At 34.5% G+C, this 25,248-nt stretch overlaps 1 protein-coding gene across 1 annotated transcript; it reads left to right on the top strand.

Annotated features, from left to right (window-relative positions):
- The first annotated feature begins 21,577 nt into the window (after positions 1-21,577).
- Positions 21,578-23,392, top strand: LOC137388351 (general transcription factor II-I repeat domain-containing protein 2-like). Its single transcript, XM_068074838.1, has one exon. It carries the CDS (start codon positions 21,578-21,580, stop codon positions 23,390-23,392), a length of 1,815 nt encoding a protein of 604 aa, XP_067930939.1.
- The last annotated feature ends 1,856 nt before the right edge of the window (positions 23,393-25,248 follow it).

Raw genomic sequence — 25,248 nt, forward strand, 5'->3', positions numbered from 1 at the left:
ACCATGCAATCTCCCAACGTCTCATCTAATGAAGCAAATCCACCGGGTTTGCGAGACAGTATATGGTATACTAACAACATTGAATTAAAATTATTAAAAACCATCGGTTGTCACTTTACAACCATAGCTGACATAAGAATAGTAGAGTATTGTGTCACCCGCGTTAATTTTTTTTAAAAAATGACCATACTAATAATTACTAACTTGGAATCTAAATACTCAATCAACTCAGCTTGCATATATATATATATGTGTATATGTATATGTGTATATATATATATGTATATATATGTATGTATATATATGTATATATATATACACTATATATATATACTCAGCTCAATCAACGATCTTATTATCCTCTTATAGAAATCATATTATTGTAGCCACTATCAATTTTGTTCTCAATTATCATATTATACCACATTATATTAGCTTTAATTTTTAATTATGAGGTCAACAGAACAGTATTTTCTCATGAAAACCTCAATAAATAATATTCACAACAACACAACAACAACAACAGTAGTTGTAAGCACAGTCATTTGTTTGTCAATGAACGTAAGTCAGCATAGAAAGCATCAAAAGGCGCATTAGGTAGTTGATTTTGTAAATTACCTTTGTAATTCTCTAAAAATAATGCTTCTATCACCTATACAAAACCGTTTAAGAACACCCAATATATTGTTAAGTGACTCGTCTGTCGTGCAGTTATTGTTATTTTCAGTTATTCTAACAGCGTTATTACCAATTGTATATAAGATTAGAGCACGCTGGTTGTCTTGTTTCTCTTCTGAAAACTTAGATAAAATGTAATATGACTGCCTTCTGCTATTAGAACCTCTAGAATTAAGCTAGGAGGATCAATTCAAAAAGCATTATGTTGTACTATAGTCATTTGTGGCTGTTGGGCATCTTCTTCATTTTCCTTTTCAAAATTATATTGCTGCCATCATATGTAAATATGGCTAGTAAGAAAAATTTATCCAGATCTATGATTAATAAGAGTAAACTGTGCAGCCATCTTTATTTCAAATTCTCAACTAGAAAGCTTAGTATTATGTAGAAAAAACTTACTTGACTCATTAGAATAACCCAGCAATACAACAGCTACCTCTAAAGTTGAAATAATCTATATTATCCCAAAACAGGTACTAGTTGTTTCAATTACTTGTTAGAATTATTCCAAAAGTATTTCACAAATTAAATTAACTTCACAAGTTCAACCTGTTCATTTTTTTGTTTTTAACATCGGGTAAACAAACGTGACAAGTTTGAAACCCAGACAAGTGTAATCAATGTAAAGTTAGTAACTGCTAAAATATCACATCTATCATACAAGATAGAAGTTGCTTTCGAAGCCTCTATGATATTTAAACTGAAAGATTAGCCAAATTTAAAGTAACTAAAATAAATACTCCAAACTTACTGAACTTTTTCAATTTTTCAGCAATGGAGTTAGTAGAACTCATGTTATTTCTAGCACTTGAAGCAACACTGCCAACAACCAATATTACTTTAATATTATTTTTGGATCGGGCCCTCCTAACGGTGCCACATCAACCTGAACTGTTTTTTTTATCATTAAATTCTTGTTTATTCTACTCAAACATTAATTAATGATAAAAAAATCAAATACCCCTAGCAAGATAAGTTTCACAGCTGCTAATCAAAAGTATAACTTGGTCACACTGTGTTTTGTAAGTCTGTGCTAAGCTCCATGAATCCATCATTTAAACAAAAACATCATGGTCTAAATCAATTAAGCTAATAGTAATACATTTACATGTATGATTCTTTAAAGCATCTATGAAAATCAACTTCATTTTGGTCTCTTGTAATGCAATTGAGGTCTATAATTAATAGTTTTTTAAATTATGCTCAAAATAAGTATTTACACAAAGATTTATTTATATAAAGAAGTTATGCAACCAAAAGCTAGCTTCTTTTTATAGGTTCACACGTCTTTTAGAAGCTAATATGTTGATTTTGTGCTATAAGATCCAAGCAAATTTTAATTTGGAGAATCTTCAAAGTTGTTAACTACCGGATGATATGGTCAGAATACCTTTCTATGATTTGTCGTCATCTGATACCACCATAAAATAGCAGTCATAGTCTAGTAGATTGCAATACATGACTTGCAAACAACAGGTTGAGGCTAAATTCCCTCAAAAGGCCACTAGTGGTGACAGTAATAACATAAAACTTTACATGGTCTCTGCCACAAGGCATGTCTCCAGTGTCAATGCTCTTGGCCACTAAACCGACAAAAGCCTAGCCAAGCTCGCAGAACCTTTTCTATGTTGTAATTTTTATAAAAACATGTCTCAGTCAGGCAGATATCATTTTCAGCATTTAAGGGATTGCTAACACTATCATCAATCGTCACAGCAACTAACTTTTGAGACAGGTAGTCATTATGTGCTATATCTTAATAGGCATATTGATACCGTTTGCCTGCCAATCAATCAGTATTTTCGGCGCAGGTAACCGCTAGATACTATGACTCGCCTACCTATGTAATTGATTGTGAAATGAACTGTCCCTGAAGCTAAAGAAAAACCACTCTATAACCGCCTTGCTTTTAGTAAAGGTATTTTCTGATCGAAAAGTTGTTTTCAGATTTACTTCGCACTCAATAGTGATTTTGGTTATAAAAATAGAGGAAATTTTGATCTGTTTTAGTATGTATATTATTATTGACAGTTGTTAGTTATTATGCACACGCTTCTGTTTGCTTTTTTTGGTTACAATGCACATGGGATAAATAGTGGCGCAATATTTTTGAGACATTGAAACTGTCAAATAATTCAATGGGTTAAAACATCAGACCAATAAACTATACATCATGATTTTTTATATCATTTTTTTCATAATATTCCAATCGTCACATTATTGATATGTATAGAACTTCAAGGTCGCATGAGATTTTAAATATTTAGTATTACTACTATTGTAATGCAAATACAAAAGGCTTTAACATTGATACTGTAGTTTGCCTTTGATTCACAAGACACTTTTTACAAATGGTTAACATGTGAGACATCTCAAACAATTTTCAGTTGGAGTTTCTTTTAGATACAAGGGACTTCAATCAAATGTGCAATCAGAATTGCTAGACTTTGATTTTGTGCAAAGCCCATTAGGCATGGTTTACAAGAAAAAGCTCATAATTGGCAAAAGATTTTGCAGCATTTCTGGGATTTTGCACAATACAGTCAAACATGGCTAACTCGCCCACGGATAACTCGAACACATAGTTAACTCGAACGGTTTCTTTGGTTCGTTCCCACGTAATGATAAATTGCTATAGATAGCTCGAACTCCACACTGTTAACCCGAACTGATTTTTGCCCAACGACTACCAAAACGGTTGTTATCGCTTCAGAAAATCACTTTATTCCAAGCCATAGAGGTAAACTTCACCTTTTCGTAATTCATAAGCGTCGTTATTACCACTATCGGCCAAATATTTTTGTCAACGACTTTTCTAAAGGTTTGGTGAAATTTGATTTATATCAAACATCCGCTTAGCGATCGTCATTCGGAAGCAAGGAAAGTAAAGTGGTATTCGTTAAAAGCAACACTCCGAGGCAGTTCAATTAGAAGTTTTACGAGGCTTTACGATAAACTGTATATCACTCTATAACTCACGCTTTTTAATGGATTAATTAGACTTATTGAACATACATGTATTCTGTGTTTAGGTCAAACGATGAATAGTTTTTCGACGTTGATTCCGTGTTGAATCAACGTCAGAATGTTGAATGTTTAAAACGTCTTAAAAACTGTTGTAATTAAACGTATATGTTGTCTTAGCTAAAAAAAACTATTCATCGTTGGAGCTAAACACAGAATACATGTGTGCATTCAATAAGTATCGATTCAAAAAGCGTGAGTGATATACAATGTACCGTAAAACCTTGTACAACTTCTAATTAAATTGCATGGGGATGTTGCTCTTAACGATTTTCAGATGAAGTGAGGTAATCTTTGCATAAACTTCAAGAAAAATCGGCAAAATTGATCGTGGGTAAAACGGTCAAAAGAAAAGGATGTATTTTCTTTTGAGCATTTCAACAACAATCAAGTTTTGCCAATGTCAATCTAAAAAATGTCTTGGCAATAACATCACCTCAAACAACAAACCAATCTCAAGTGATAGAAAATTCTCTATACTTTTTGATAAAAACGTTTTAAACTTTACATTAGAACCATTTAATTTGAAACAAGCCATTTGGGCTCTTGATTTACATCATAGTTTGTATATGTACATGTATCTACTAATAAATAAGTAAATACATGGATTTGTGACAGTGCTCTGATAACTTGAACGCTCGGATAATTCAAACACTTTTGCTCGGTCCCGTGAAGTTCGAGTTATCCATGTTTTATTGTATATACAAATGTGTTTTAATCATTTGGTCTTTTAAACTAAGCATAGTTGATTATTTGAATGTCATAATTGCTGTCGACTTTGTTGATAAAAGGAGCAAAACCATAATGTAGTTATTAAAATATTTTTTTAATTGAATAATTTATATACTTTGAGCTAGTTCAAAGTCAATACGCAAACTAGAAAAAATATTGTTACAGCTACTTCAACAAAATTAAGGGGAGCGTAAGCAACAAAATTTCCCTGCCGCAACTATTGCATTAACACTAAAAAGCCCAGTTTTTATAGTGAGTTATGAGTTTAAAACTATGAGACTGCCAGCAAACTCAAACAGTTTTGAAGACATGCTTAATCTACAAAAACAAAAGTCGCATGTTTTTTTTCTATCATACTATGTGCTTAGTATGTCCCGTAAATTGGTATGGCAAATCTGATGCTCTAACCAAACAACATAACCAAACATGCAAACAGTTTAACAAACACACTTTAACCAAACTTTAACAAACACAAACATACTTGAGTATGTTTGTGCACTTTGAGTAGTTTCTTCTGCCACAGGCTACAAATAGAATACTAAAAACTAACATTAAGGCAGCCATATTTCAACGTTTAATGACTACATGCTCAATAGATTCTCAAATAAAAAAACTCTTTTACTATAGTTTTATATATTGTTATGTAACTTGCGATATACATATTTACTTTAATCTGTTTCCAGATTATGTCATAAAACATACTTTGACACCACAGGAATTTTTTCCATTAACTAGCAGTTGTCCAGAAAATACATAGACATCTTCTTGCTTTATCTGATCTTCATGGATTGTTAAGGTATTACCACTCAGACCACAAAAACAACAAAAGCATTTACTGTTAAGCAAGGAACTACAATTAGCCTGATATGGTTAATATTAACTTGGTTTCTTTCAATGTTAAACAAAAGATACCAAGAACCTTTAAAGTTATAAATCAAACTTTGATACCAACAGAAACAGAAAAGCACCAAATTTTATTGATGTAAGCAATAACTTTAATGCAACTGATATAAAATTACATTGTGACAACAGCAGTAAAATAGGCACTAGAAACGAGTCACTCTAGGACAGTAGATCCCAAACCAAGTAATTGAATTGTCTACAAAACTATGACATGGTCAGAGAAGTCAGTAAGAATTGAATTTGTGTAGATTTTTGCTCAAACATTCAAATTTGAAACTAGAGCTTTGGCTGACTTTATCATTCATTTTGTTAAAAGACATGATGAAATATTTGAATGTTTTATCTATAATTTTATTTATTTTAATATTGCATAATGTTGGTCTTATGCACATGGGTTTTGTTGAGAAAAACTGTTTACACATAGTTTTGAAACATCCCATTAGCTTCTTATCAAAATGTTTATTTAATTTGTGTGTTAAAGTCAAAAAGTATCAGAGGGTCAACAAAAACTCAAAATTATATAGCAACTCAAAACAAATAGATCATACTTTAGGCAAACAAAATCATTAAAAAAAGATTTAAACTAGTGATAAACAACTGATGTTGAAGTACAGTAAATCCAAAGTGATGTAATAGCATTTGTTATAGTATTTTGGCATATTGGAAGAGCTCAGTAGTTGTTACATTGATGTAAACTTTAGTCATGGTGATTCAGAGATGTTCATTAGAGATTTTTAATGCTTGTCTGCAAGCTTTACTTAAGTTAACAAAATATTATTTTGAATAACCAGTTTTATTACAAATACCAAATATGAAATTTTTGTTTGAATATCTCAAAGACCCTATTTATGGTCAATCTGAACCAATTGGTTGGATACTTGAATTATTCGCAATCATCTCTCTCATTACTCAAATCAATCCGCATGTGTGATCTATATCACAACCGATGATGATGTTGCTGGCTGTTTTATTCTAGCCTCTATGTTCCGTGTTTCGCCTAAAATTAAAAAAATAATTAAAGTACTATAGAGCAGGCAGCCCATGTTTACAAAAAAGCAAAATTAGCCAAAAAAACAGTGATCACGCATTTGAAAAATTGACATAATCAAATTTTTTTTTTATACAGAGTGAACATTTTTCCTTTATTTTTAAGCATTTGTAGAATGGGAGGAACCATTGTCTATAAAGCTGTAAACGATATTAAAACAAGCAAATTAAAAAACAACATATTAAAAAGGTATGCTTCTGCTAAACTCTCAATTTAATAAAGAGCATTGTCATGAAAAACTGGAATAAGCCTAGTTGTACCTAAAAAATGAATGTGCATTCATGAACTAATGTCAGGCTTATTGAAGTGTGTGAATTGTTTTCAAGGAGTTCTACAAAAGATTTTCAACAAAGCCACAGCAGACCACGATTCGTCAAACTTGGATTGCTGTTTTTGCTCCTAAATTTTGAGTCTAAAACCAACGCCGTTAACTGGATGTTTCATATCAAAGTGTGACAAATAATATTGACATACAGCTAGTCTTTGCGATCACACATTCAAACTACAATTTTTTGCTAGTTTTGCAAGCAGAATAGATTGGTGCCTCTGATATTTTTTTGCCGTGCGTCAAGCTGTAATAAAAAATTCACTTTCATCTTCTTAAAATCATTCAAATGCTTATAAAATTTAGTATTTTCTTCTTTCACGTAACTGATCGGATTTGCCTTTTCTTGACTAGCAATTTCTTAAATAGATCAATCTTGTCAGAATGTTTTAAGTGCCTTGCTATCTTAATTTTTAAATAAATTGGTAAAATGTATGTATTACTCACCCTCATATTGTAGGCTTGATTGAGGTGTAGCCAAGTGTCTATTTTGCTGTCTAATACTGCCAAATACTGATGGCCTACAAAATTAATAAGTGTAGTAAAGGCTCACATGTAGTTTGTCTATTTGTAAGAAAAGCTCTTATATTATATCAACTAAATAATGAAAGCTCATGTACAGTGAGCCTCCAGGTTACGGTGTCCTTGACTTACAGTTCTTACACCTTACAATGTGGCAACCAAAGTTTTGAAAGTGCCTAGTTACGACATTTTCCCATTTTACAATATAAATGTTTTTTTTTAAATTGAATTTTAAACCGCATTGCTTCGTTTTTCTTGTCAAATTAGTTTGGGATATTTTTCAGCTGAAAGTTGTATCAAAAGCTAGGCAAGAATCACCGCAATATAAAATTTAGAATGACAACTCAATTAAAGTTAGGTTTAGTAAAATACTTAAACCTACACGCAGCTTTAAGCGTGTATGTTTAGTAAGCTATAATTACTTAAGTTAAATTCAAAGTTTATATTACATCATGTAGCATCACAGAATTTCAGTGTACCGAACACCTTGCTGTAACATCTTTCCCTCTCTCCTCTCTCTCTCCTTCTCCCTCTTTCTTTCTCTCTCTTTTTCTCTCCGTTTCTCTCTCTTTCTCTCTCTTTCTCTCTCTTTCTCATCCTGTCGTTTGCTACCATGTTTATCTCAAAGGCTAGAATTCCCTAACACAGCATGCAGTGCTGCACACAGTCATGTTAGTTTCTTCTTTTTAATCCAACTGATCTTTTTCGTCTTTTCTTGTTTTTCTTGATTTCATTTCCAGCAGTTTCTTGATCAGATCAATTTTCTCAAAATGTTTCAAAGGCCTTACTCTCATAAACTTTAACTAAATTAACATAATGTATCTATAGCTCACCATCATATTGTCGGCCAGAGCGAGATGTAGCGAGGCATCTACTTTGTTGTTCATAACCACAGTGCTGATTAGCTGTCAAATTAAAAAATAAAGCAAAAACAAGGTATCCACTTGTAAAGAGAGCTGTTATATAAAATAAATGGAACAATGAAAACTTATGGTACAGTCGAGCATCAAGTTAGGGCGTCCCTTTTTCACAGTTTTTCACCTTAGGAACGCAAAATTTTCAAGCTCTTTTTTACGATGCTTTCCTTTGCATACGGCATCAGCATGTTTGTTTTTAAATCAACTTCCACACCATGGTTTAGTCTTTCTTGTCGAGTTAGATTTTTAAAAGTTTGAATAAGGTCGATAAAAAGTTATTGCAAAAGCCAGGCCAAAAGCGCCAAACTGAAAGCAAGTAATAACAAAATAAAGATGATCACACAATTTGAATTAGGTTTAATAAATTACATATTAGAAATCAGATCTGAGCTTCTATCTCAATAAGCTAATATCATTTAGGTCAAATTCAAAGTTTACTTTATGTCACATAGCATCACGTAACTCCATTGCACCAAATTTATTGCTGAAAAGTATTTTTTTCTTACTTACCTGTTAGCTACCACAATTGTAACTACACTACTGTACTCAGTAGTAGAACATTTTATTGCAGATCATGACCACTAAAGAAGTAAGAAATTTAATTCAACCATAATTAACTTTAATCAAAACCTAATTATTTTTACTAGTGTAACTACAGTATGTTTAACAATGTTTAATCATACCGAAAGATGAAAACCCACTAATATGAAAGCCTTACCTTAATCTCTCTTAATGATGCAGATATAATCTAAAATCTATTGTACATAGAGCTAATGTTCTCATAAGAACACATTTTATTACGTTTAGTTCATTCTACGTCGCCAATAAAACTTAACGGCAAAAATGTTGCATAACGAATAGCGATAAAAAAGATTTAGAGAAACTATGATACAAAACTATTGTTTAGTTAAAAACTGAGCTATATATTGGGAGCTAAATTTTGAGGTGATAATCAATAAAAATTATTTTTTGTTAAAACTTCTCTTGTGGTGTAAAAATATATTACACGAAAGTAGGGTTAGTAATAGAAAAGATTTTTGTTTACTTTAGTATTCATGAGAATCAATTAGAAAAACTGATTAAATGATAACCTTTTGCACAGGAGATATATTTGTACACTGTAGTTTATATTTACTACAACTAGTTTCCATTTTTTGTGATTTCTGTCTGTTTCTCTTTAAATTACACACATTGTCCTTTCTAAAATCATTACCAGACAGGCATCAACTTTATCACATATTTTATTTTGTACAACTGTTTTGATGACAAATATGTTTAAATATATTTATTTGTGATATTAGGTTATCTGCTTTATTGTAATTATAGTTAAAACTACAGATGTAATTTATATGTGAATACTTACAACCTAGAATGTGTAGTTGAAACTTAATTGAAGTTAATTTTATGTTTTATAACATTCAAGTAAAATTAAATTGCAATCATTGCTTTTATTGAATAGCAAACATTTAAGAATTAAGTTTTTACACACATAGATAAATAAGGAACTAAAATTTTACACTTCATTATTAAATTAGGCAGCTGATATTTGATTTTAGTTAGAAAAGTTTAGTTTATTGGAGGCAGAAAAAATATATTATTTATGAAAGCAGATGTTTCTAAAAATATTTTTGATATACCAACTAAAACAAGGAAATATTTATCTACTTAAAAAGGATGACTATATTTAATGTATTGAGTAGCTTGTTTTAAAGTGCTAGTTCACAGCTCAGAAGCTATTCTTAATATAGCAAGTAAAGCTATTAGTTTACCAACTTCTATAAAAACATGACTTAATTTTGCTTTGCTTTAGAGTTTGCTTATATAAATTAACAAATAAGCAAAATGACCATGAGTAAACAGCGAGTTCAGTTCTATCATTGTGCATCTAATCTTCACGAATTGAGTAACAAAATGAACAAATGAGGTTTGAATGGCTGAAACGAGGTTGCTCACCTTGGGCTTGTTCTACAGTAACATCAGATACGCCGCTGTATTTCTGAGAGCCATCACCTATAATTGAAAATAATTAAAGATTAATCTTGAGGACACCCAAACAATTAAATATTGGTACATCAAAGTGTTGATTACTATTTAGTCAAAATATGGCATAACTGATACAAATATTTTTGCTTATAGAAGTGTTCACTCATAGATTCAGCTAATCTAGCTACAATGCTGCTGTTCAAAAGCTGCATAAATATTCACTAGTAGGAAAATGATATCTGCCGTCCTAACTTTATAGGCAAATTTTGTAACATAACATACAGTCTCATTTAGTTTGTTTTTTAAACAGTTGGATTACTTAATGAGATAGCTATTAAAATGATGCCAATCGACAGCTGTTAATATAACGTGTTATAGCAACTTCAGTAGACCTATTCTATAAGGCACTAATTTGCTCTGGTGTTGGGATCGTAAAGCAAAGATGTTGTATAGAAGGTCGTAAAAACCCATAGTAATTATCTAATGCGAACGCCTTGGTAAAAACATCCAAGTTTTATGCAGTTAAAGCATTGTACATATTAGAAATTTGTAGCAAAGCTTTAAGGTAATTTTAGTAACTATACACGGATATCTATTTAGTGGTTATTATCAGCAATCCGATAAAATATTGCTATGTACAGTACTGTAAAGATTTCTCATTCTAAAGTCTCACCTTTGAGATGGGTGTATTGTCTAACTACAAGCTAGCAACAACCCTAGACATCCGGCACACTAGATATTTGTTAGGTTACGTGTTTGTAACATTACATAAACTCATATTTTACAATAAATGAATTCAGACTATAAACAAACACACTTGAAAGCCAAGTTTCAATATTGTACTTAAATTTAATTCTATCATCTTTTTAACTTTTATTATCCGTTTCCAACTTGGTGACCGGGTTTAAAGTTGAAATTTAAAGATGCATGCAAATGTGACATGGTCAAAAAGATTTTGTAACAAGGGAGGAGTAAAAACTTTGTGTTTCACATCATGAAGCAAAAAACTGTCAACACAGAGTTTGCTGTATCAGAACGACCCTACATGTCAGCTATTAAAATGCTGTTATATAGCAGCTAGTGAAATATACAGCACTAGCTATATAACAGCTAGGGATTTTATATAGCAGCACTAGCTGTTATATAACAGCTAGTGCTGTTATATAGCAGCTAGTTAGTTAGTTCCTATATATAGCGTCTAGCTCCTACATAGCTAGACGCTATATAGGAACTAGATAAATGATGCTACACAGTGTGTACTAAATTGAGGCAATATAACACCTATTAAAATTACCTTTAAAGGAGTTCTCACTTCTCAATTCCAAACATTTCACGTTCATCAGCTTCAACATTGGAAGTTGTCTTCTCGTTGCTGCATTCATTTCTGACTCCATACTTTTGTACATTTTTATTATATCAACCTACAATTACAAACAAGTCCAATCTTATGTCAGCAAAATAATTAGTTTTATGTTTTATATTCTCTTTCTCTGTGGGCCAACCTAGTAGCAGATTAAGCTAGCCTGTGTTAATAGTAGCAGTAGTAGAATAATTTTATAGCCGCAAAAGCTGTCCTAAAATCCTCACCTGCCCTCACTATCAGTGATCAATGTGAAATTTTTGTTTAGCTGTTTATTACAAATATCAAATAGTTTCATGCTATTGCAAAACTTGTTGACCTCTTCTACTCAGTTATTAGTTTTGATAGTATATAAGTTTTATAAATTGTGGTCTCGAGTAAAAAGATTCAATTTGTAGGCTGACCGTGAATATGAAAAAAGCAACTGTGTTTTCATCTGCATCACTTAGTACGATTTTCTAAGAGCTTTTACTTACTAGTGAACTATGACTATAAACAACAATGATTCAATTTTTTGTTGTTCAAGTTTAAACAAGATGGAAAAATAATTATTGCAATTTTGCAGTCAAACTCAATGATCCATTTAGTAAAACAAGAAATGTACTACGTCTATAAAACTCTACTCAAAGTTTTCGTAAAAGATCTAAAACCATTTTCTTTTTAAATTCAGCTGAAAGCTGTCTAAGTATTTAAAGCTAAAGTTATCTTTCCTAAAATTTAATATGATGACTACATGAGCTGTAAAAACATTAAATTATGGTGATGTTGAATTACAATTAATGCTGAATTAATGTTGAATTACACCTATGTTGAATTAATTTTGCCTCCATAATATTTTTCTTTATGATTATACATAAAAAATATATTGTCACATCAGCACATTGTACATCAGCTTTAGTAAGATTGAGTTTACAGTTATATTTTGTTAAATATTATACTGTACTAAGCACATTGCACTTTTTGTTTTATTCCATTGCAATATTTGACGATCAAAAATTTAGCTGTTTTTAGAAATGCATGTTACATGTATCTCTGGACAGCTAGCATGTATCTCTTTATCCTACCACATTTGACAAAAATGATGTATGCTCGTACTGTAAAAGAATTTTCCGGCCTTTTCTTTGGCATGCCCTAAAATATTGCATAAAGAAGAGAGGATAAGTAAGATTTTTCGTTTCATTTAGAAAGAAAAATTCATTAGTCGAGGAGCTTGCGACTACTGCTCTGCTTTCTTATCGATCGTGCTTCCTTTTTATGCATTTATTTACCTGTTCCAGTTAATGGAACCAAGTAAGAAAAACCAATTATCAATAAAAATAAATGGAATTGCTAATGTGTTGGCATGATTATAATAAATTAACATTACAATATCGGTACAATATAAGCGAAGGCAAAACATAATAGTAATACAGTACAAACAAATAAGTTTTTAACAATACAATATAAGGAGCAAACGCAACAAGCAAGATATATACATGTACATGTATATATATATATATATATATATATATATATATATATATATATATATATATATATATATATATATACTCATGCTACAGACAGTACTGTTTCGGCTATTGAAGCCTCATCAGTGCAGCTCAGAGCTTAGGCAAGGGACACAAATCCCATTACCAATGAGAGTTGAACCCAACCAACCTGTTGTATATATATATATATATATATATATATATATATTTGAGTATTTATAAGAATAAGAAAGCTATGAGTATATATATATATATATATATATACTCATGCTACAGACAGTACTGTTTCGGCTATTGAAGCCTCATCAGTGCAGCTCAGAGCTTAGGCAAGGGACACAAATCCCATTACCAATGAGAGTTGAACCCAACCAACCTGTTGTATATATATATATATATATATATATATATATATATATATATATTTGAGTATTTATAAGAATAAGAAAGCTTTGGCCTGGCCTCCACTACAAACTTTCATCCATTAAAGATCATGTCTAATTAAAACAACAAAGGGGGAGTACCCAGCCGACTCCACATCTCAAACTGCTCAGGGTAATGTTCAAGACGGGTGATTTCTCGACTAACCAATTGCTTGTCTTCAGCAAATAGCTAATTGCTGACCTTGCCTTGGTACTACAGGCCGCCTCTCTGGCCTGGCTTTTTGTTCCCGTAGCTGTTGCTGTGTCGTCTGGATACAAGCGGTTAGCTAGAGGCTATATGGTGATTGCCCTAGCAGCTTGGACAGGTGGCCTGTGCTAGGCTCCTAGGTCGTCTGGTCGGTAGCTTGTCTCTTTTTAGGCGGGAGGCTCCGGTTATGGCAAGGCATCCGGATCTCTTTGCTGGTTCTCAGAGAGGCAATGCAGGGTATCATAGCAGTAGCATTCCACGCCATGTTTCGCACAAACTTTGCCTATCGTGGTTAGTCCACTACATACATTATAGGGTCTGCAAGTCCCACCGAGCAAGGCTTCTGATGTAGCATAAGTTGGTTCCTCGATACGTGTTGGTAGGGGCTGGGGTAGACACATACATCAAAAGTCTGCAGTACATAGGGTTTACCACTTCTGGCAATGGTGGGAAGCCTGCATAATTTGTAAAGTCCAAGGTGCCTTCTAAGTTCTGCTCTAGCTTGTTGCTCAGTTTTTTTTCTGCTAGGAATATCACCATCCTGACTGTGCAGGGCCGTCTAGTCGAATTATCATTATTATTTATCCTGTCTTCCACTGCCTGAATGCGCACTGGTGAGGTGGTTTTTTCAAAAAAGCTTCCTTCCGCAGGTAGGCTTAGCATTGGAGATGCGAGTTCTGTAAGTGAGGCTAGCCTATCCTTCTAGGCGAATATATTCTCAGGTGGAGAAGGAGTGGTTTCTATTGTTGTCAACCAGTCCTATTTCAGCTCAGTTCATAATTTATGTAGTATCACCTCGAGGTCAATATCATTGGTCTGCATACTTGCGAGATGGAGTAGCTGTGCTCCTGCCTCGGCCAGCGTTTGCTTTTTATGTAGTAATTTGGATCCCAATCCCATCACTATAGCATGTTTCTTCTCTGGTAAATCCTATCGCCGTATCTCTCTGGCGTTTGTCCAATATGAGATGGACGGTGGTTTGGCTTTTCTGTAGTGGTTATGGAATTTTATGCCACCCAAGGAGACATTGCTAGGTGTCTGAATTCCAGATTTGTATCTAACTCAGCAGGGCTTTCAAAATGAGAGAGGTTAAGTTACCTTGTAGTTTTGTTTAATGGGTGTGTTGCAGGAGGTTCGGAGTTCGAAGCCTCATTTAAGTTTACGTTTTTGGCATTGACCTGCAGAGTTGCCTTCCCCATTTTGTTGAGCTTAACGGCTAGACTCATTTTGGAAAAGAACTCCATTAACTCATTGTCAGTTTGTGTGTGGCTCTTTGGGAGGGCCGAGCTCTTCTGGCCTCTTTCTTACTAGGCCCTCTTTAAGACTCAGGCGTTGCTGGAGCACATCCAAAGTTTTCAGGACAAATAAGATAGAGCTTTAACCTAGACTCGTGTTGAGTCGAACTTTAGCCCCGTTTTTCCATCACATAGGTGTGGTTGGAACAAGTGTTTTTGACTTGGTAGGAGCCCTTGAACCTAAATTGCAGCTTAGCATTTGCCGCCTTTTGCTGTCACATGTTCACCAGCCACACCCAATCCTAAGGTGCAAACAGTGGTGGGTATTTTTTTCTGCCTGTCGAGTCTCGATTTGTGCCTTCCTGATAGCCTTGTGCTCATCTTCCAGTTTCTGCTGTCTCTGCAGCCTGTTGTCGCTGGTTAGTTGCATGTCTGTTGAAGGGGGTGGCACTCCAACAGATAAAGCAGTCCCAACTCCTTGCCAAAAGTCATGAAAATTGCTGTCTCATCTGTCACTGAGTGGGACGTGCTTCGCTACGCCCTCATGAGCTGGAGCAAGAGTTCATCCCCATTCCATCTGTTCTCATACAACCAACATGGCTCTCAGAAAGTTGCCCAGGCCTCGATTGTTTCTCTATACAATCTAATTTGCTTGAGGATAGGAGGGATTCATCTGTCTTGCTCACCTTTAAGAGCTGGTAGAGCTTCTCCATCAGTTAGCTCTCGTTTAACCCGCCTTGGCTTGTATAGATTTGCTCTGGAAGCCACAAGTAGGAAAACACCCTTTCATCAAGAGTACTGGCCCCCACTCGAGCCGTGACCTCCGAGATGGCAATAGCATCTTGTCATTGAATAAAATGACACCGAGAGCACTAAGATCCACTTATAATTGTCCTTCGGAGTTGTGGGACGAAGGCCCAACAAGTCGACGGTGACCTTCTTCCAGGGTTGGCCAGTGTGCAATCACTGCCAGATTTTGGCAGGCTTAGTTCCACCATGCTTGGTGACTTGGCACACCTCACAGCTGCGTACCAACCTGTGGACAACGGCTGTCCGTCCGGGCAAGCACCATGTAAGCCGGAGGTGGCTTGCCGTCCTCTACATCTTGAGCTCCTGGCTCTTCAACTCCAGCTGTTGCGAAGGCACTCCGGTGTGGCTTCAAATTGCTTGGTACATTATGGCCACGGTACTCTTGCACTTACTCTGCAGTCGCGCCAAATGGTTGGTTAGCTGAGCCAATGCCTCGAATCGCGGGATAGCGCTTGTTTTTTAAATGAAAGACATTGACAACATTGAGCGAGATAAAACAACAAATAAATATACCAATGAGTTTCACATGTTTCAAAGGGCTCATACCTGGTGGTTGTTCTCAACTTTTCTCTCAATATCTGTCCTCTGACTGCTAAGGTTAGCTAGTCTAATGCCAACTTCCTCCTCTGCAAACACTGCTATCTTTCCATAGGTTTCGGTTCTTGTGGCAACCAATTCTTGTTCTAGCTTCTTGTATTTTGCTTGAATGGCACTGATCTATGAATTATAGTGCAAATGCTAGCAATATTCACTGCTTCAGTTTATTTTCTAACCTTTATCTAAACTTTTACAAAAGTAATGCCTACTTAGCGGACTTGAGCTCATGTTAATATCAATGTATTACACTTTTTCAGACAAAAGACAGCAAAGTGTGTTGTTTGTGTGTATTATACTCAATAAACCATAAAAAGATTTTTGTGTTTTCAAATGGTTGCAAAACATATTTCAGTTTTTAGATGTATTATCATAAAATATAGGTCGGGTCACAGTGTTATGATATTACGGACTTGAATTCGATTTTGCAATCCAAGGTGCCAAGTGTTAAAATGGTTTCTATGTAAAATAAATACAGTAATTCAAGACCAGTAATTTTAACTAAAAAGTACCTTATTTTGCCTACATCAATTTTCAATTAATTTACAATGGTGAGAGCAATACATGTATGTCAACTTTAATGCTTCATGATAAAAAATTACAAAAACTTTATTGAGGTTGAAACACTCAGATCAAGAAAAAGTGTGATTATAAGGTGTCTAGTAGCTAAGAGGCCAATAGAATAGAAACATATTTTTTCTATGTTTTACAATTTTTTTGATGTTTGGCGTGTTCTGATTGTCACATTGCTTAAAGATTAAGGTTGACAAAACTAGAAGCGGGTAAAATTATCAAATGAAACCAAAGCATGAGTATGATGTTTATAGTTGCAAAGAAACCAATAGAATAGAGACACGTGAAACTAAGGCTTGAACACAAGTTCAGATATCAACTGTAGCAATGATATCAACTAGTGCCATCATTTCACACATATTTTTGGAAAATCTTACACCACCCCAAACATAAAAAACAACTACAAATTACGGAAACACGCCGATACTTTCTGATAAAATCTGCTACACTTCTTGTAAGTCTATGATCAATGAACCTGTTCATCTCGAGCTGCATTTAACTGAGCCAACATTTCTTGGGTAGCTTTTTCAAATTCAGACATCTCTTCATTGGCTTTCCTGAGCAACACAGACAAAATTTCTTCTTTTTTCATCATCTCCACCTTCAGATTATGAATTTTTCCTGTCAGTATAGTGACAAGCTCTCCCAAGTTGAGTAGTTTGTGGGACATCCCAACTGTCAATCAGCAAATCAAACCTCATTTGCTGTTAAATATGAACTTACAAAAGAATCCTTGCAGAGTTCATCAAAGGTACTGAAAATATTTTATCAGTTGTGATCGTTTTTTTATATTAATACTGAAAAAGCTCGATAAAAAATTAAAACACACAGATCAAGCAAAAGTGGAAATATTTCAGATATAGTTGTGAAAAGACCAACAGAATAGAAGTGCCTAATGCTGCATTTTAAATTTAATATCTGATATCAACTTTAGAAACAATAGCAATGAGCGATGCCATTCTGTACGTATTTTTCTTCTTCTAACCGTAATCAAGTTTTGTCAATTTAGTTTTTGAAAATCTTGGCCATCAGTTGACCTTAAGCATCACGAACAATTGCAAATTGTGAAAAAATATGAATATTTTCTGATGAAACTTGATAAAATGGTATACAAGTTCACCTTTTAAGTGGTAATTTATAAATAAATATGAGTTCTTAAGAAATATTATGCAGTAGGGCATATAAAACCATATTGAAGCATTCTAAAACAATAACCATTTATAACTAGACCATTGGTGAATATCTTCCTAGTGTAAGTTCCTACATGTATGTATCTCAATCTTGTAAGCTATATTCCTCTTCATTAGGCGTAACTGACCTTTCTCACAGGTGTTTCCAGGGGCGATGCAACTTAGACAAAACACCTGCAGGCACACTTCACGACCCAAGCTGTAATCTTGAGTTTTGTTTTGAGCACAGTTCCTTGTTTCTAATTGGTCAGCCCGCTCGGTATACTCAATGATAGTCACAGCAATATGGTCTTCATGAACATCATTGTGAGACTGAAATACACACATTTATTATGTGCTTGCATACTATAAGAAGCTTAAAAGATTAATGTTAGTTGGCATTGTGTGATGATTTATGATTTTCATACTATTTGAAGGAGTGCTGAAAACTTTACTAACTGTAATTTATGCTTTTAAAAGGATAAATAGAATAATGGCATGCTTCGGTCATGTAATGACAATGCTTGGTAGTGTTCTCATGATGCAGAGAAACACAACGCCAGGACTAGTTTTTTTCATAAGATACCTTGGGTGGTCCTAACACTAATTAAGGGCTTATTCTGGAACTGTCAGATTAACCCGAAGGGATGCCTTTTTGCAACACGTCCAGTCTGACAGAGCCAGGTAGTCTGACAGAGCCAGGTAGCCATTTCACTTGCCCAATGTGCGAAGGACAGAGGTGGATCTTTAATGTGCCAATGTTGTCAATGTGGTACACGGGGCCTCCAATTTATGGTCTAGATCCGAAAGACCCAGCGAGTAAGGGTTGAAAGCTTGCTATCAGACTCGGACCACCAACCCCATGGTTGATAGTAAAAGGCACTACCGCTAGGCCAACCTGACACCTGACAGTGCCTTGAATTATTCAACAACAAAGATTTTTACAAGATAATGGTTTACTGTTCCAGGCTTGTTTTAATAAACACCCTATTTTAAGTTAAGATCAGCTGATACCCATACTTAGCATCAAAACATGATAATATAGCTAGAGATTTGTATGCAGCTGTGTTTACAATTTCATTATTGTTTACTAATTTGCAAGAATAAAAAGTGCATAAATTTAACTTATTCCAATACACAGTCTTGTAAGACAAGTTATATGTTAGATCATGAAAAACGAAACAAACGATAAGCATATTTTTACAGCGCTTAAGCTCCCTATTACTTGTGTGGAGTTGTTAACGCTAAGGGCAATGAGAAATTTAATCAAAGAGACAAAGATTAGATAGGTAAGTTTCTGATTGAAAGTCAATCATAGCTTGAGCCAGTGGAGATTGAAGTAGTATATTAGCTAAAATTGGGTTTGATCAGGAGGACTAAGAAGACAAGGGAGACACGAATATCTTAAAGAGTTGAATTAACAATCATCCTTGTTATTTTATTGTGTATGACATATTGCATTAATTGTATATCTTTTGTCCTTAAACCTTTGAGTTAACTCGAAAGGTTAACCTGTTGGAAATTTGGACATTTTGCCATTTTGACATTGGTTTTGGCTCTCTGATAATTAACAACGTGGGACAAGTGTCATGACAAAGTTGCCAAAACAAGTTTGACAAGACAAATGGTGAGTAGTTTCTTTATCAAATATGATAAGTTGTCGGTGTTAAGTTGGTTCCATTAGATAGACAGCTACATGTAGTAAGTGAATGTGTCAGAAAAAAAGGAGTTTTATAAAAATGGGAGGTGTCAGGTAGGATTTTGACCTTTAAAACTGGCAGAAAGGGGCCTCGTGTGAAGCACATAATAGAAGCCTGAGAAAGGAACAATTACATGAGACTGTTGAGAGGGAAGTGGGCAAAAAAAAGTTGATACTGTCTTGTGAGTTTTACAATAACATAAAAGGTTTTATTGCATGCGTCCAGTCTTCTATCATACTTTTTCAATTAAAGGCAAAAAAATGTTGTGTAATTTAATATTCCGTAAGCCTGTGCCAAACACAATACAAATTTTAACTAGATGTAACCTTCGGTTGGTTTACCTCTTGATGGGCTTTACAATACTTCTTTGAACAGTCTCGGCAGTAGATGATTGATGGCTTAACATTTTTGCCCTTTTCAATACATATATCACAGTCATGCTGAGGGATGCCAAAATTATTGATTGGCAGGTTGTCTACCTGAACATGAAACGCTCCACTACAAAAAGTAAAATGAATCATAAATAAAAGTGAGATACCAAGTCATAGGTATGTTTAAATTCTTATTATTATAACAATATTAGGAATAGATAGCTGATAGAATAGAATAGAAATGCTTGAAAGAAATATTTATTCCAAAATGAGATAACATCATATTTACAGTGTTCTTTGTTATTCTTGTTCTGGTTCAATTTGTTAATAAAAGTAGTAAGGGATATCAATGAGATGTATTTTACATGTTTCACGTTTTGCTGAAGCAAAGATTTAAGTACTAAATTTGCCAAATAAGTTCTAGTTTGATAGACAAAAGCATTACTTTTGTTTAATCTATACTAAGAAACAAACATTTTAGATGAAGATTAGGACTCACTAACATTTTATGCACCTGATTGCTTTCTGCGTTTTTAGCTGACCATTTAAACATTTTCTGCAGGCAAGGTGAGTACATGGAAAAACTCGAGGGCCAACTAATTGCTTGCCTTTAGACAAGCAAAACATACATTCCACATTCTGCAGTCTCTTTGCCGTAGCCATCTTTCTAGAATAGAGATCAAATTTTAACTAAATATTTGATCTTTTAAAATGATGAGTTTAAATAGTTTGTTATCAGCAACTCAGAGAAAGTAATTTGCAACTAAAAATATTTGTCTCTAATCATCTCTTAGACAACCTGATTTCTGTTAATAAAGCAAGCAAACTCGCAAACAACAAGAGTTAATACAAACCTTCAAATTTAATTCTGCATGGCGACACACTTACCAGAAGTTTGCGGCGTTTCCCTCGACGCAAACGAACTCATGCAGATTATGGAAAATTATCAGCAAAGGCAGTGCTGCCCAACGTCCGGCCCGCGGGCCGGATCCGGCCCATGAAGCCTTAGAATCCGGCCCGTGCGTCAGTCTTTAACTTATTCCTGTTATTAACGCAGAAGCTTACAACTGTTATTTTTCTTCGAAGATGATTGGCTACTAATCAATAGTTTTCAGTTTGAAGAATTCAGTAGCGTTAGGTCAAAAATTAGTGTCTTTGCTGACATTGAAAAATTGATAAAAAGTGAAGTATCACAGCGTGTACGATTGATTGATTCGATCGTCGAATCAAAAGCCTCAGGGCGCTCACCTCAGCTGGTTGAAGAAGGACTGCTGGGAAATTACCATAGATATTTCAATAGAAAACGCTGAACTTTTTACCGCTTATTGAAATATCTATGGTATTTTCCACCGAGGCGCGCACGCCTTATTGACTTTCCGCATCAATAAAACTGGCTTTTGAGGTGATTCAATTTCAAATATACTCCAGCACAACCTTTGATAAGGAAGCCTTCTTATACCGATGAGCAAATTACAGTAGTTTCTTTTTCACAATAAATTTCAAATTTTGTTCATCCATGGCGTCGGCTAGAAAAATCAGAAAAGTAGACAAGGAGAATCGCAGGTTTAACGAAGCATGGACAAATTTGTATTTCTTTGTGGAATCAAATGCAAAATGTCTTTGTCTGATCTGTGGTGAAACAGTCGCAGTTCTAAAAGCTGAAAATGTGAAACGGCATTACACATTAAAGCACGCTTCGACCCATAATCGTTATGAAGGAGATCAACGCAAGGAGAAAGCACTTTTACTTCAAAAGAATTTAGTCTCACAACAGAACATTTTTCGGAAAGTAGATGATGAATCGAAAAAGTACGCCAAAGTGAGTTTCGTCATTGCTGAAAAGATTGCACGCAACATGAAACCTTTTTCGGAAGGAGATTTTGTCAAAGAATGTATCACCTCGGCGATTAAAATTCTGTGCCCAGAGAAAGAGAAAGCTATAAAATGTGTTAGCTTGTCGCGTAATACAATAACCCGAAGGATTGAAGAACTGGCCAAAAATACGAAAATGCAGTTGAACGAACTTTGTAAAAACTTCGAAACTTACAGCATTGCCATCGACGAATCTACTGACATTACTGATACACCACAACTGGCGATTTTCGTGAGAGGTGTTGATTCAACTTTTAATATCACTGAAGAATTACTTGCTCTATGCCCCATGAAAGGAAATTGCACGGGTGCTGCTGTTTTCAAAGAAATCGACACTGCACTCGAAAAGGCGGGACTGACTTATGATCGTCTGGTGGGAATTGCTACCGATGGTGCACCGGCCATGATCGGCAAGGAGCAAGGCTTGCGTGGTTTCATCCAAAGAAAACTGGAATCCCTGAATGTGAGTAAAGACCAAATATTGTGGTACCATTGCATTATACATCAGGAATCACTTTGCTCCAAAATCTTTAAGTTTGATCACGTCATGGATAATGTCGTGAAAGCTGTCAACTTCATTAGGAGTCGTGCATTGAATCATCGACAGTTTCGAAATTTTCTCGATGAGATAAACGCCGAATTTTCTGGCATTCCTTACTTTACCGAGATCAGGTGGCTCAGCCGTGGACGTACTTTGAAACGCTTTTACGATATTCGAGAACATGTGGCAGCATTTCTTGAAGCAAAAGGAAATTTATGCATCAATTTTGATGACGACAAATGGATGAATGATTTTTCTTTTCTGGTGGACATTACAGACAAACTGAATGAGTTGAATGTGCGGTTACAAGGAAAAGAAAAACTCATCCATAATTTGTTTGGGGAGGTGACAGCTTTCCAAAAGAAACTGGATTTGTGGATTGCTCAAATTGCTGACAGCAATTATGCCCACTTTCCTTGCCTTCAGAAACAGTCGCACATTTCAACCATGAACCGGGAATTCTTTGTGAGTGAGTTAAAACGGATGCAGGAAGAATTTGCCAGGAGATTTAAGGATTTCCGTGCTTGTGAAGACCAGCTGAAATTTTTTTCAATGCCTTTTGACGTGGATCCTGCTGATGCCCCCGTTGAGCTTCAAATGGAATTGAATGAATTACAAAGTGATTTTGATGTCAAGAGTCAATTTTTAAATAGGAATCTGATGGACTTCTACAAATACGGTCTGCCTCACACTCAATTTCCAAATCTTACATGCTACGCAAAACGCTTTCTCGTTTTGTTCGGTTCGACATGGATGTGTGAATATCTCTTCAGTCGCATGCAATTAATAAAATCGAACAAAAGAAATTCTTTGAGTGACGCTCACCTCGAAGATGAACTCCGACTGGCCTTAACAAATATTCCGGCAGACATCGAAAAGCTTCTTGATGACTCGAAACAATTTCAAGTTTCTCACTGATATTTTCGTTCATTACCGGTTTACATCTAAAATGAAATTGTTTTATTATTGAAATACAAAGCCATTTGAACAATGTTTTTTTTAATCTTGATAAATTGTTGAATTTATTTTATAGAATTTAAGGCACTAAATCAAAATTTCTAATGATCATTTCGTATTCATGTAATATCTGGAGACTATAATCTTTTGATAGCAATAAAAGTAATAGAAATACATGTAGTATCATATGTAGGACCCCCTATGTTTAAATTGAGTTATGAATTATAATTGTATAAAGGGTAATTTCTATAAATAAAAAATACAATCAATATTTACAGTTCTGAATACTTTTCCAAACCATTTCAAATAGTTCTATTAAAGAATGTAAGACTAGAAATGTGAGTCCGGCCCACTGGCGTCATTTTTTTTTAAATCCGGCCCATGTTCGGAAAAGGTTGGGCAGCACTGAGCAAAGGTTTTAGCCAAGAATTAACAATAAATGTTCAGTGACATAGTAAATATAATTTACACTTTGCTGAGTGTTTGCTATAGATACAATTTTTTCGTCGGTTGATCTTATTGCTTTCTCCATTCTTCAGAGTTGAAATAAATACAGTTTTTATGTTGCTTGAACATATTGCTTTTGCGATTTTTCTTAAGGCAGATGCCTAAAGTTGGTCGCCTAAAATATTCACTGAAAAGATCTTAGGAAGCTAAAGCTACTTTTAAATGTTACTAAAAACACTGCATAAGGGTGACAAAGCTACTTTATAATGGATGGTAAAATTTTTAATATGGTGCTTCTAGAGCCTTTTTATATTTGAATAACACTGTTGCTTTTGTTGTTTTTTCCAGGGTGTTGCTTTGTTTGTTATTGAAAAAAATTATTTTTGTCTGTATATATAAATGCAACATTTATATACATACACGCACACGCACGCACGCATGCATGCACGCATGCACACAAACACACAAGTGTGTGTGTGTGCGTGCGTGCGTTTATGTGTGCGCGTGTGTGTGCGTGTATGTATATATATACAGTGAAACTCGGATAACTCAACCTTCAAGGGACCGAGCAAAAGTGTTCGAATTATCAGAGTGTTCAAGTTATCAGAGCACTGTCACAAGTCCATGTATTCACTTATTTATTAGTAGATACATGAACATATACAAACTATAATATAAATCAAAAGCACAAATGGCTTGTTTCAAATTAAATGCTTCTAACGTAAAGTTTAAAACGTTTTTATCAAAAAGTATAGAGATTTTTCTATCACTTGAGATTGGTTTGTTGTTTGAGGTGATGTTATTGCCAGGACGTTTTTTAGATTGACATTGGCAAAACTTGATCGTTGCTGAAATGCTCAAAGAAAAGACATCTTTTTCTTTTGAGCATTTTACCCACGATCAATTTTGCCGATCTTTCTTGAAGTTTATGGAAAGATTACCTTACTTTACCTGGGATTCGTTAAGAGCAACACTCCGAGGCAGTTCAATTAAAAGTTTTACGAGGTTTAACAGTACGTTGTATATCACTCACGCTTTTTGAATGGATACTTATTGAATGTACACATGTATTCTGTGTTTAGGTCAAACGATGAATAGTTTTTTTAGCTAAGAAAACGTATACGTTTAACAAAAACAAATTTTAAGACGTTTTAAACATTCAACATTCCGACGTTGATTCAACACGGAATCAACTTCGGAAAAATATTCGTCACGGGCTAGCCGGGTCACGCACTCAAGGATTTTCGCCACGCACATACAAAACAACATGCGATTTTTGTTTTGTATGTGCGTGGCGAAAATCCTTGCGCCCGTGGCCGGGCCAGTCCGCGCTATTCATCATATAGCAGTATAAATCAAATTTCACTAAA

The sequence above is a fragment of the Watersipora subatra genome, chromosome 2 (genome assembly GCF_963576615.1).
Source record: "Watersipora subatra chromosome 2, tzWatSuba1.1, whole genome shotgun sequence".
Lineage (NCBI taxonomy): Eukaryota > Metazoa > Bryozoa > Gymnolaemata > Cheilostomatida > Watersiporidae > Watersipora > Watersipora subatra.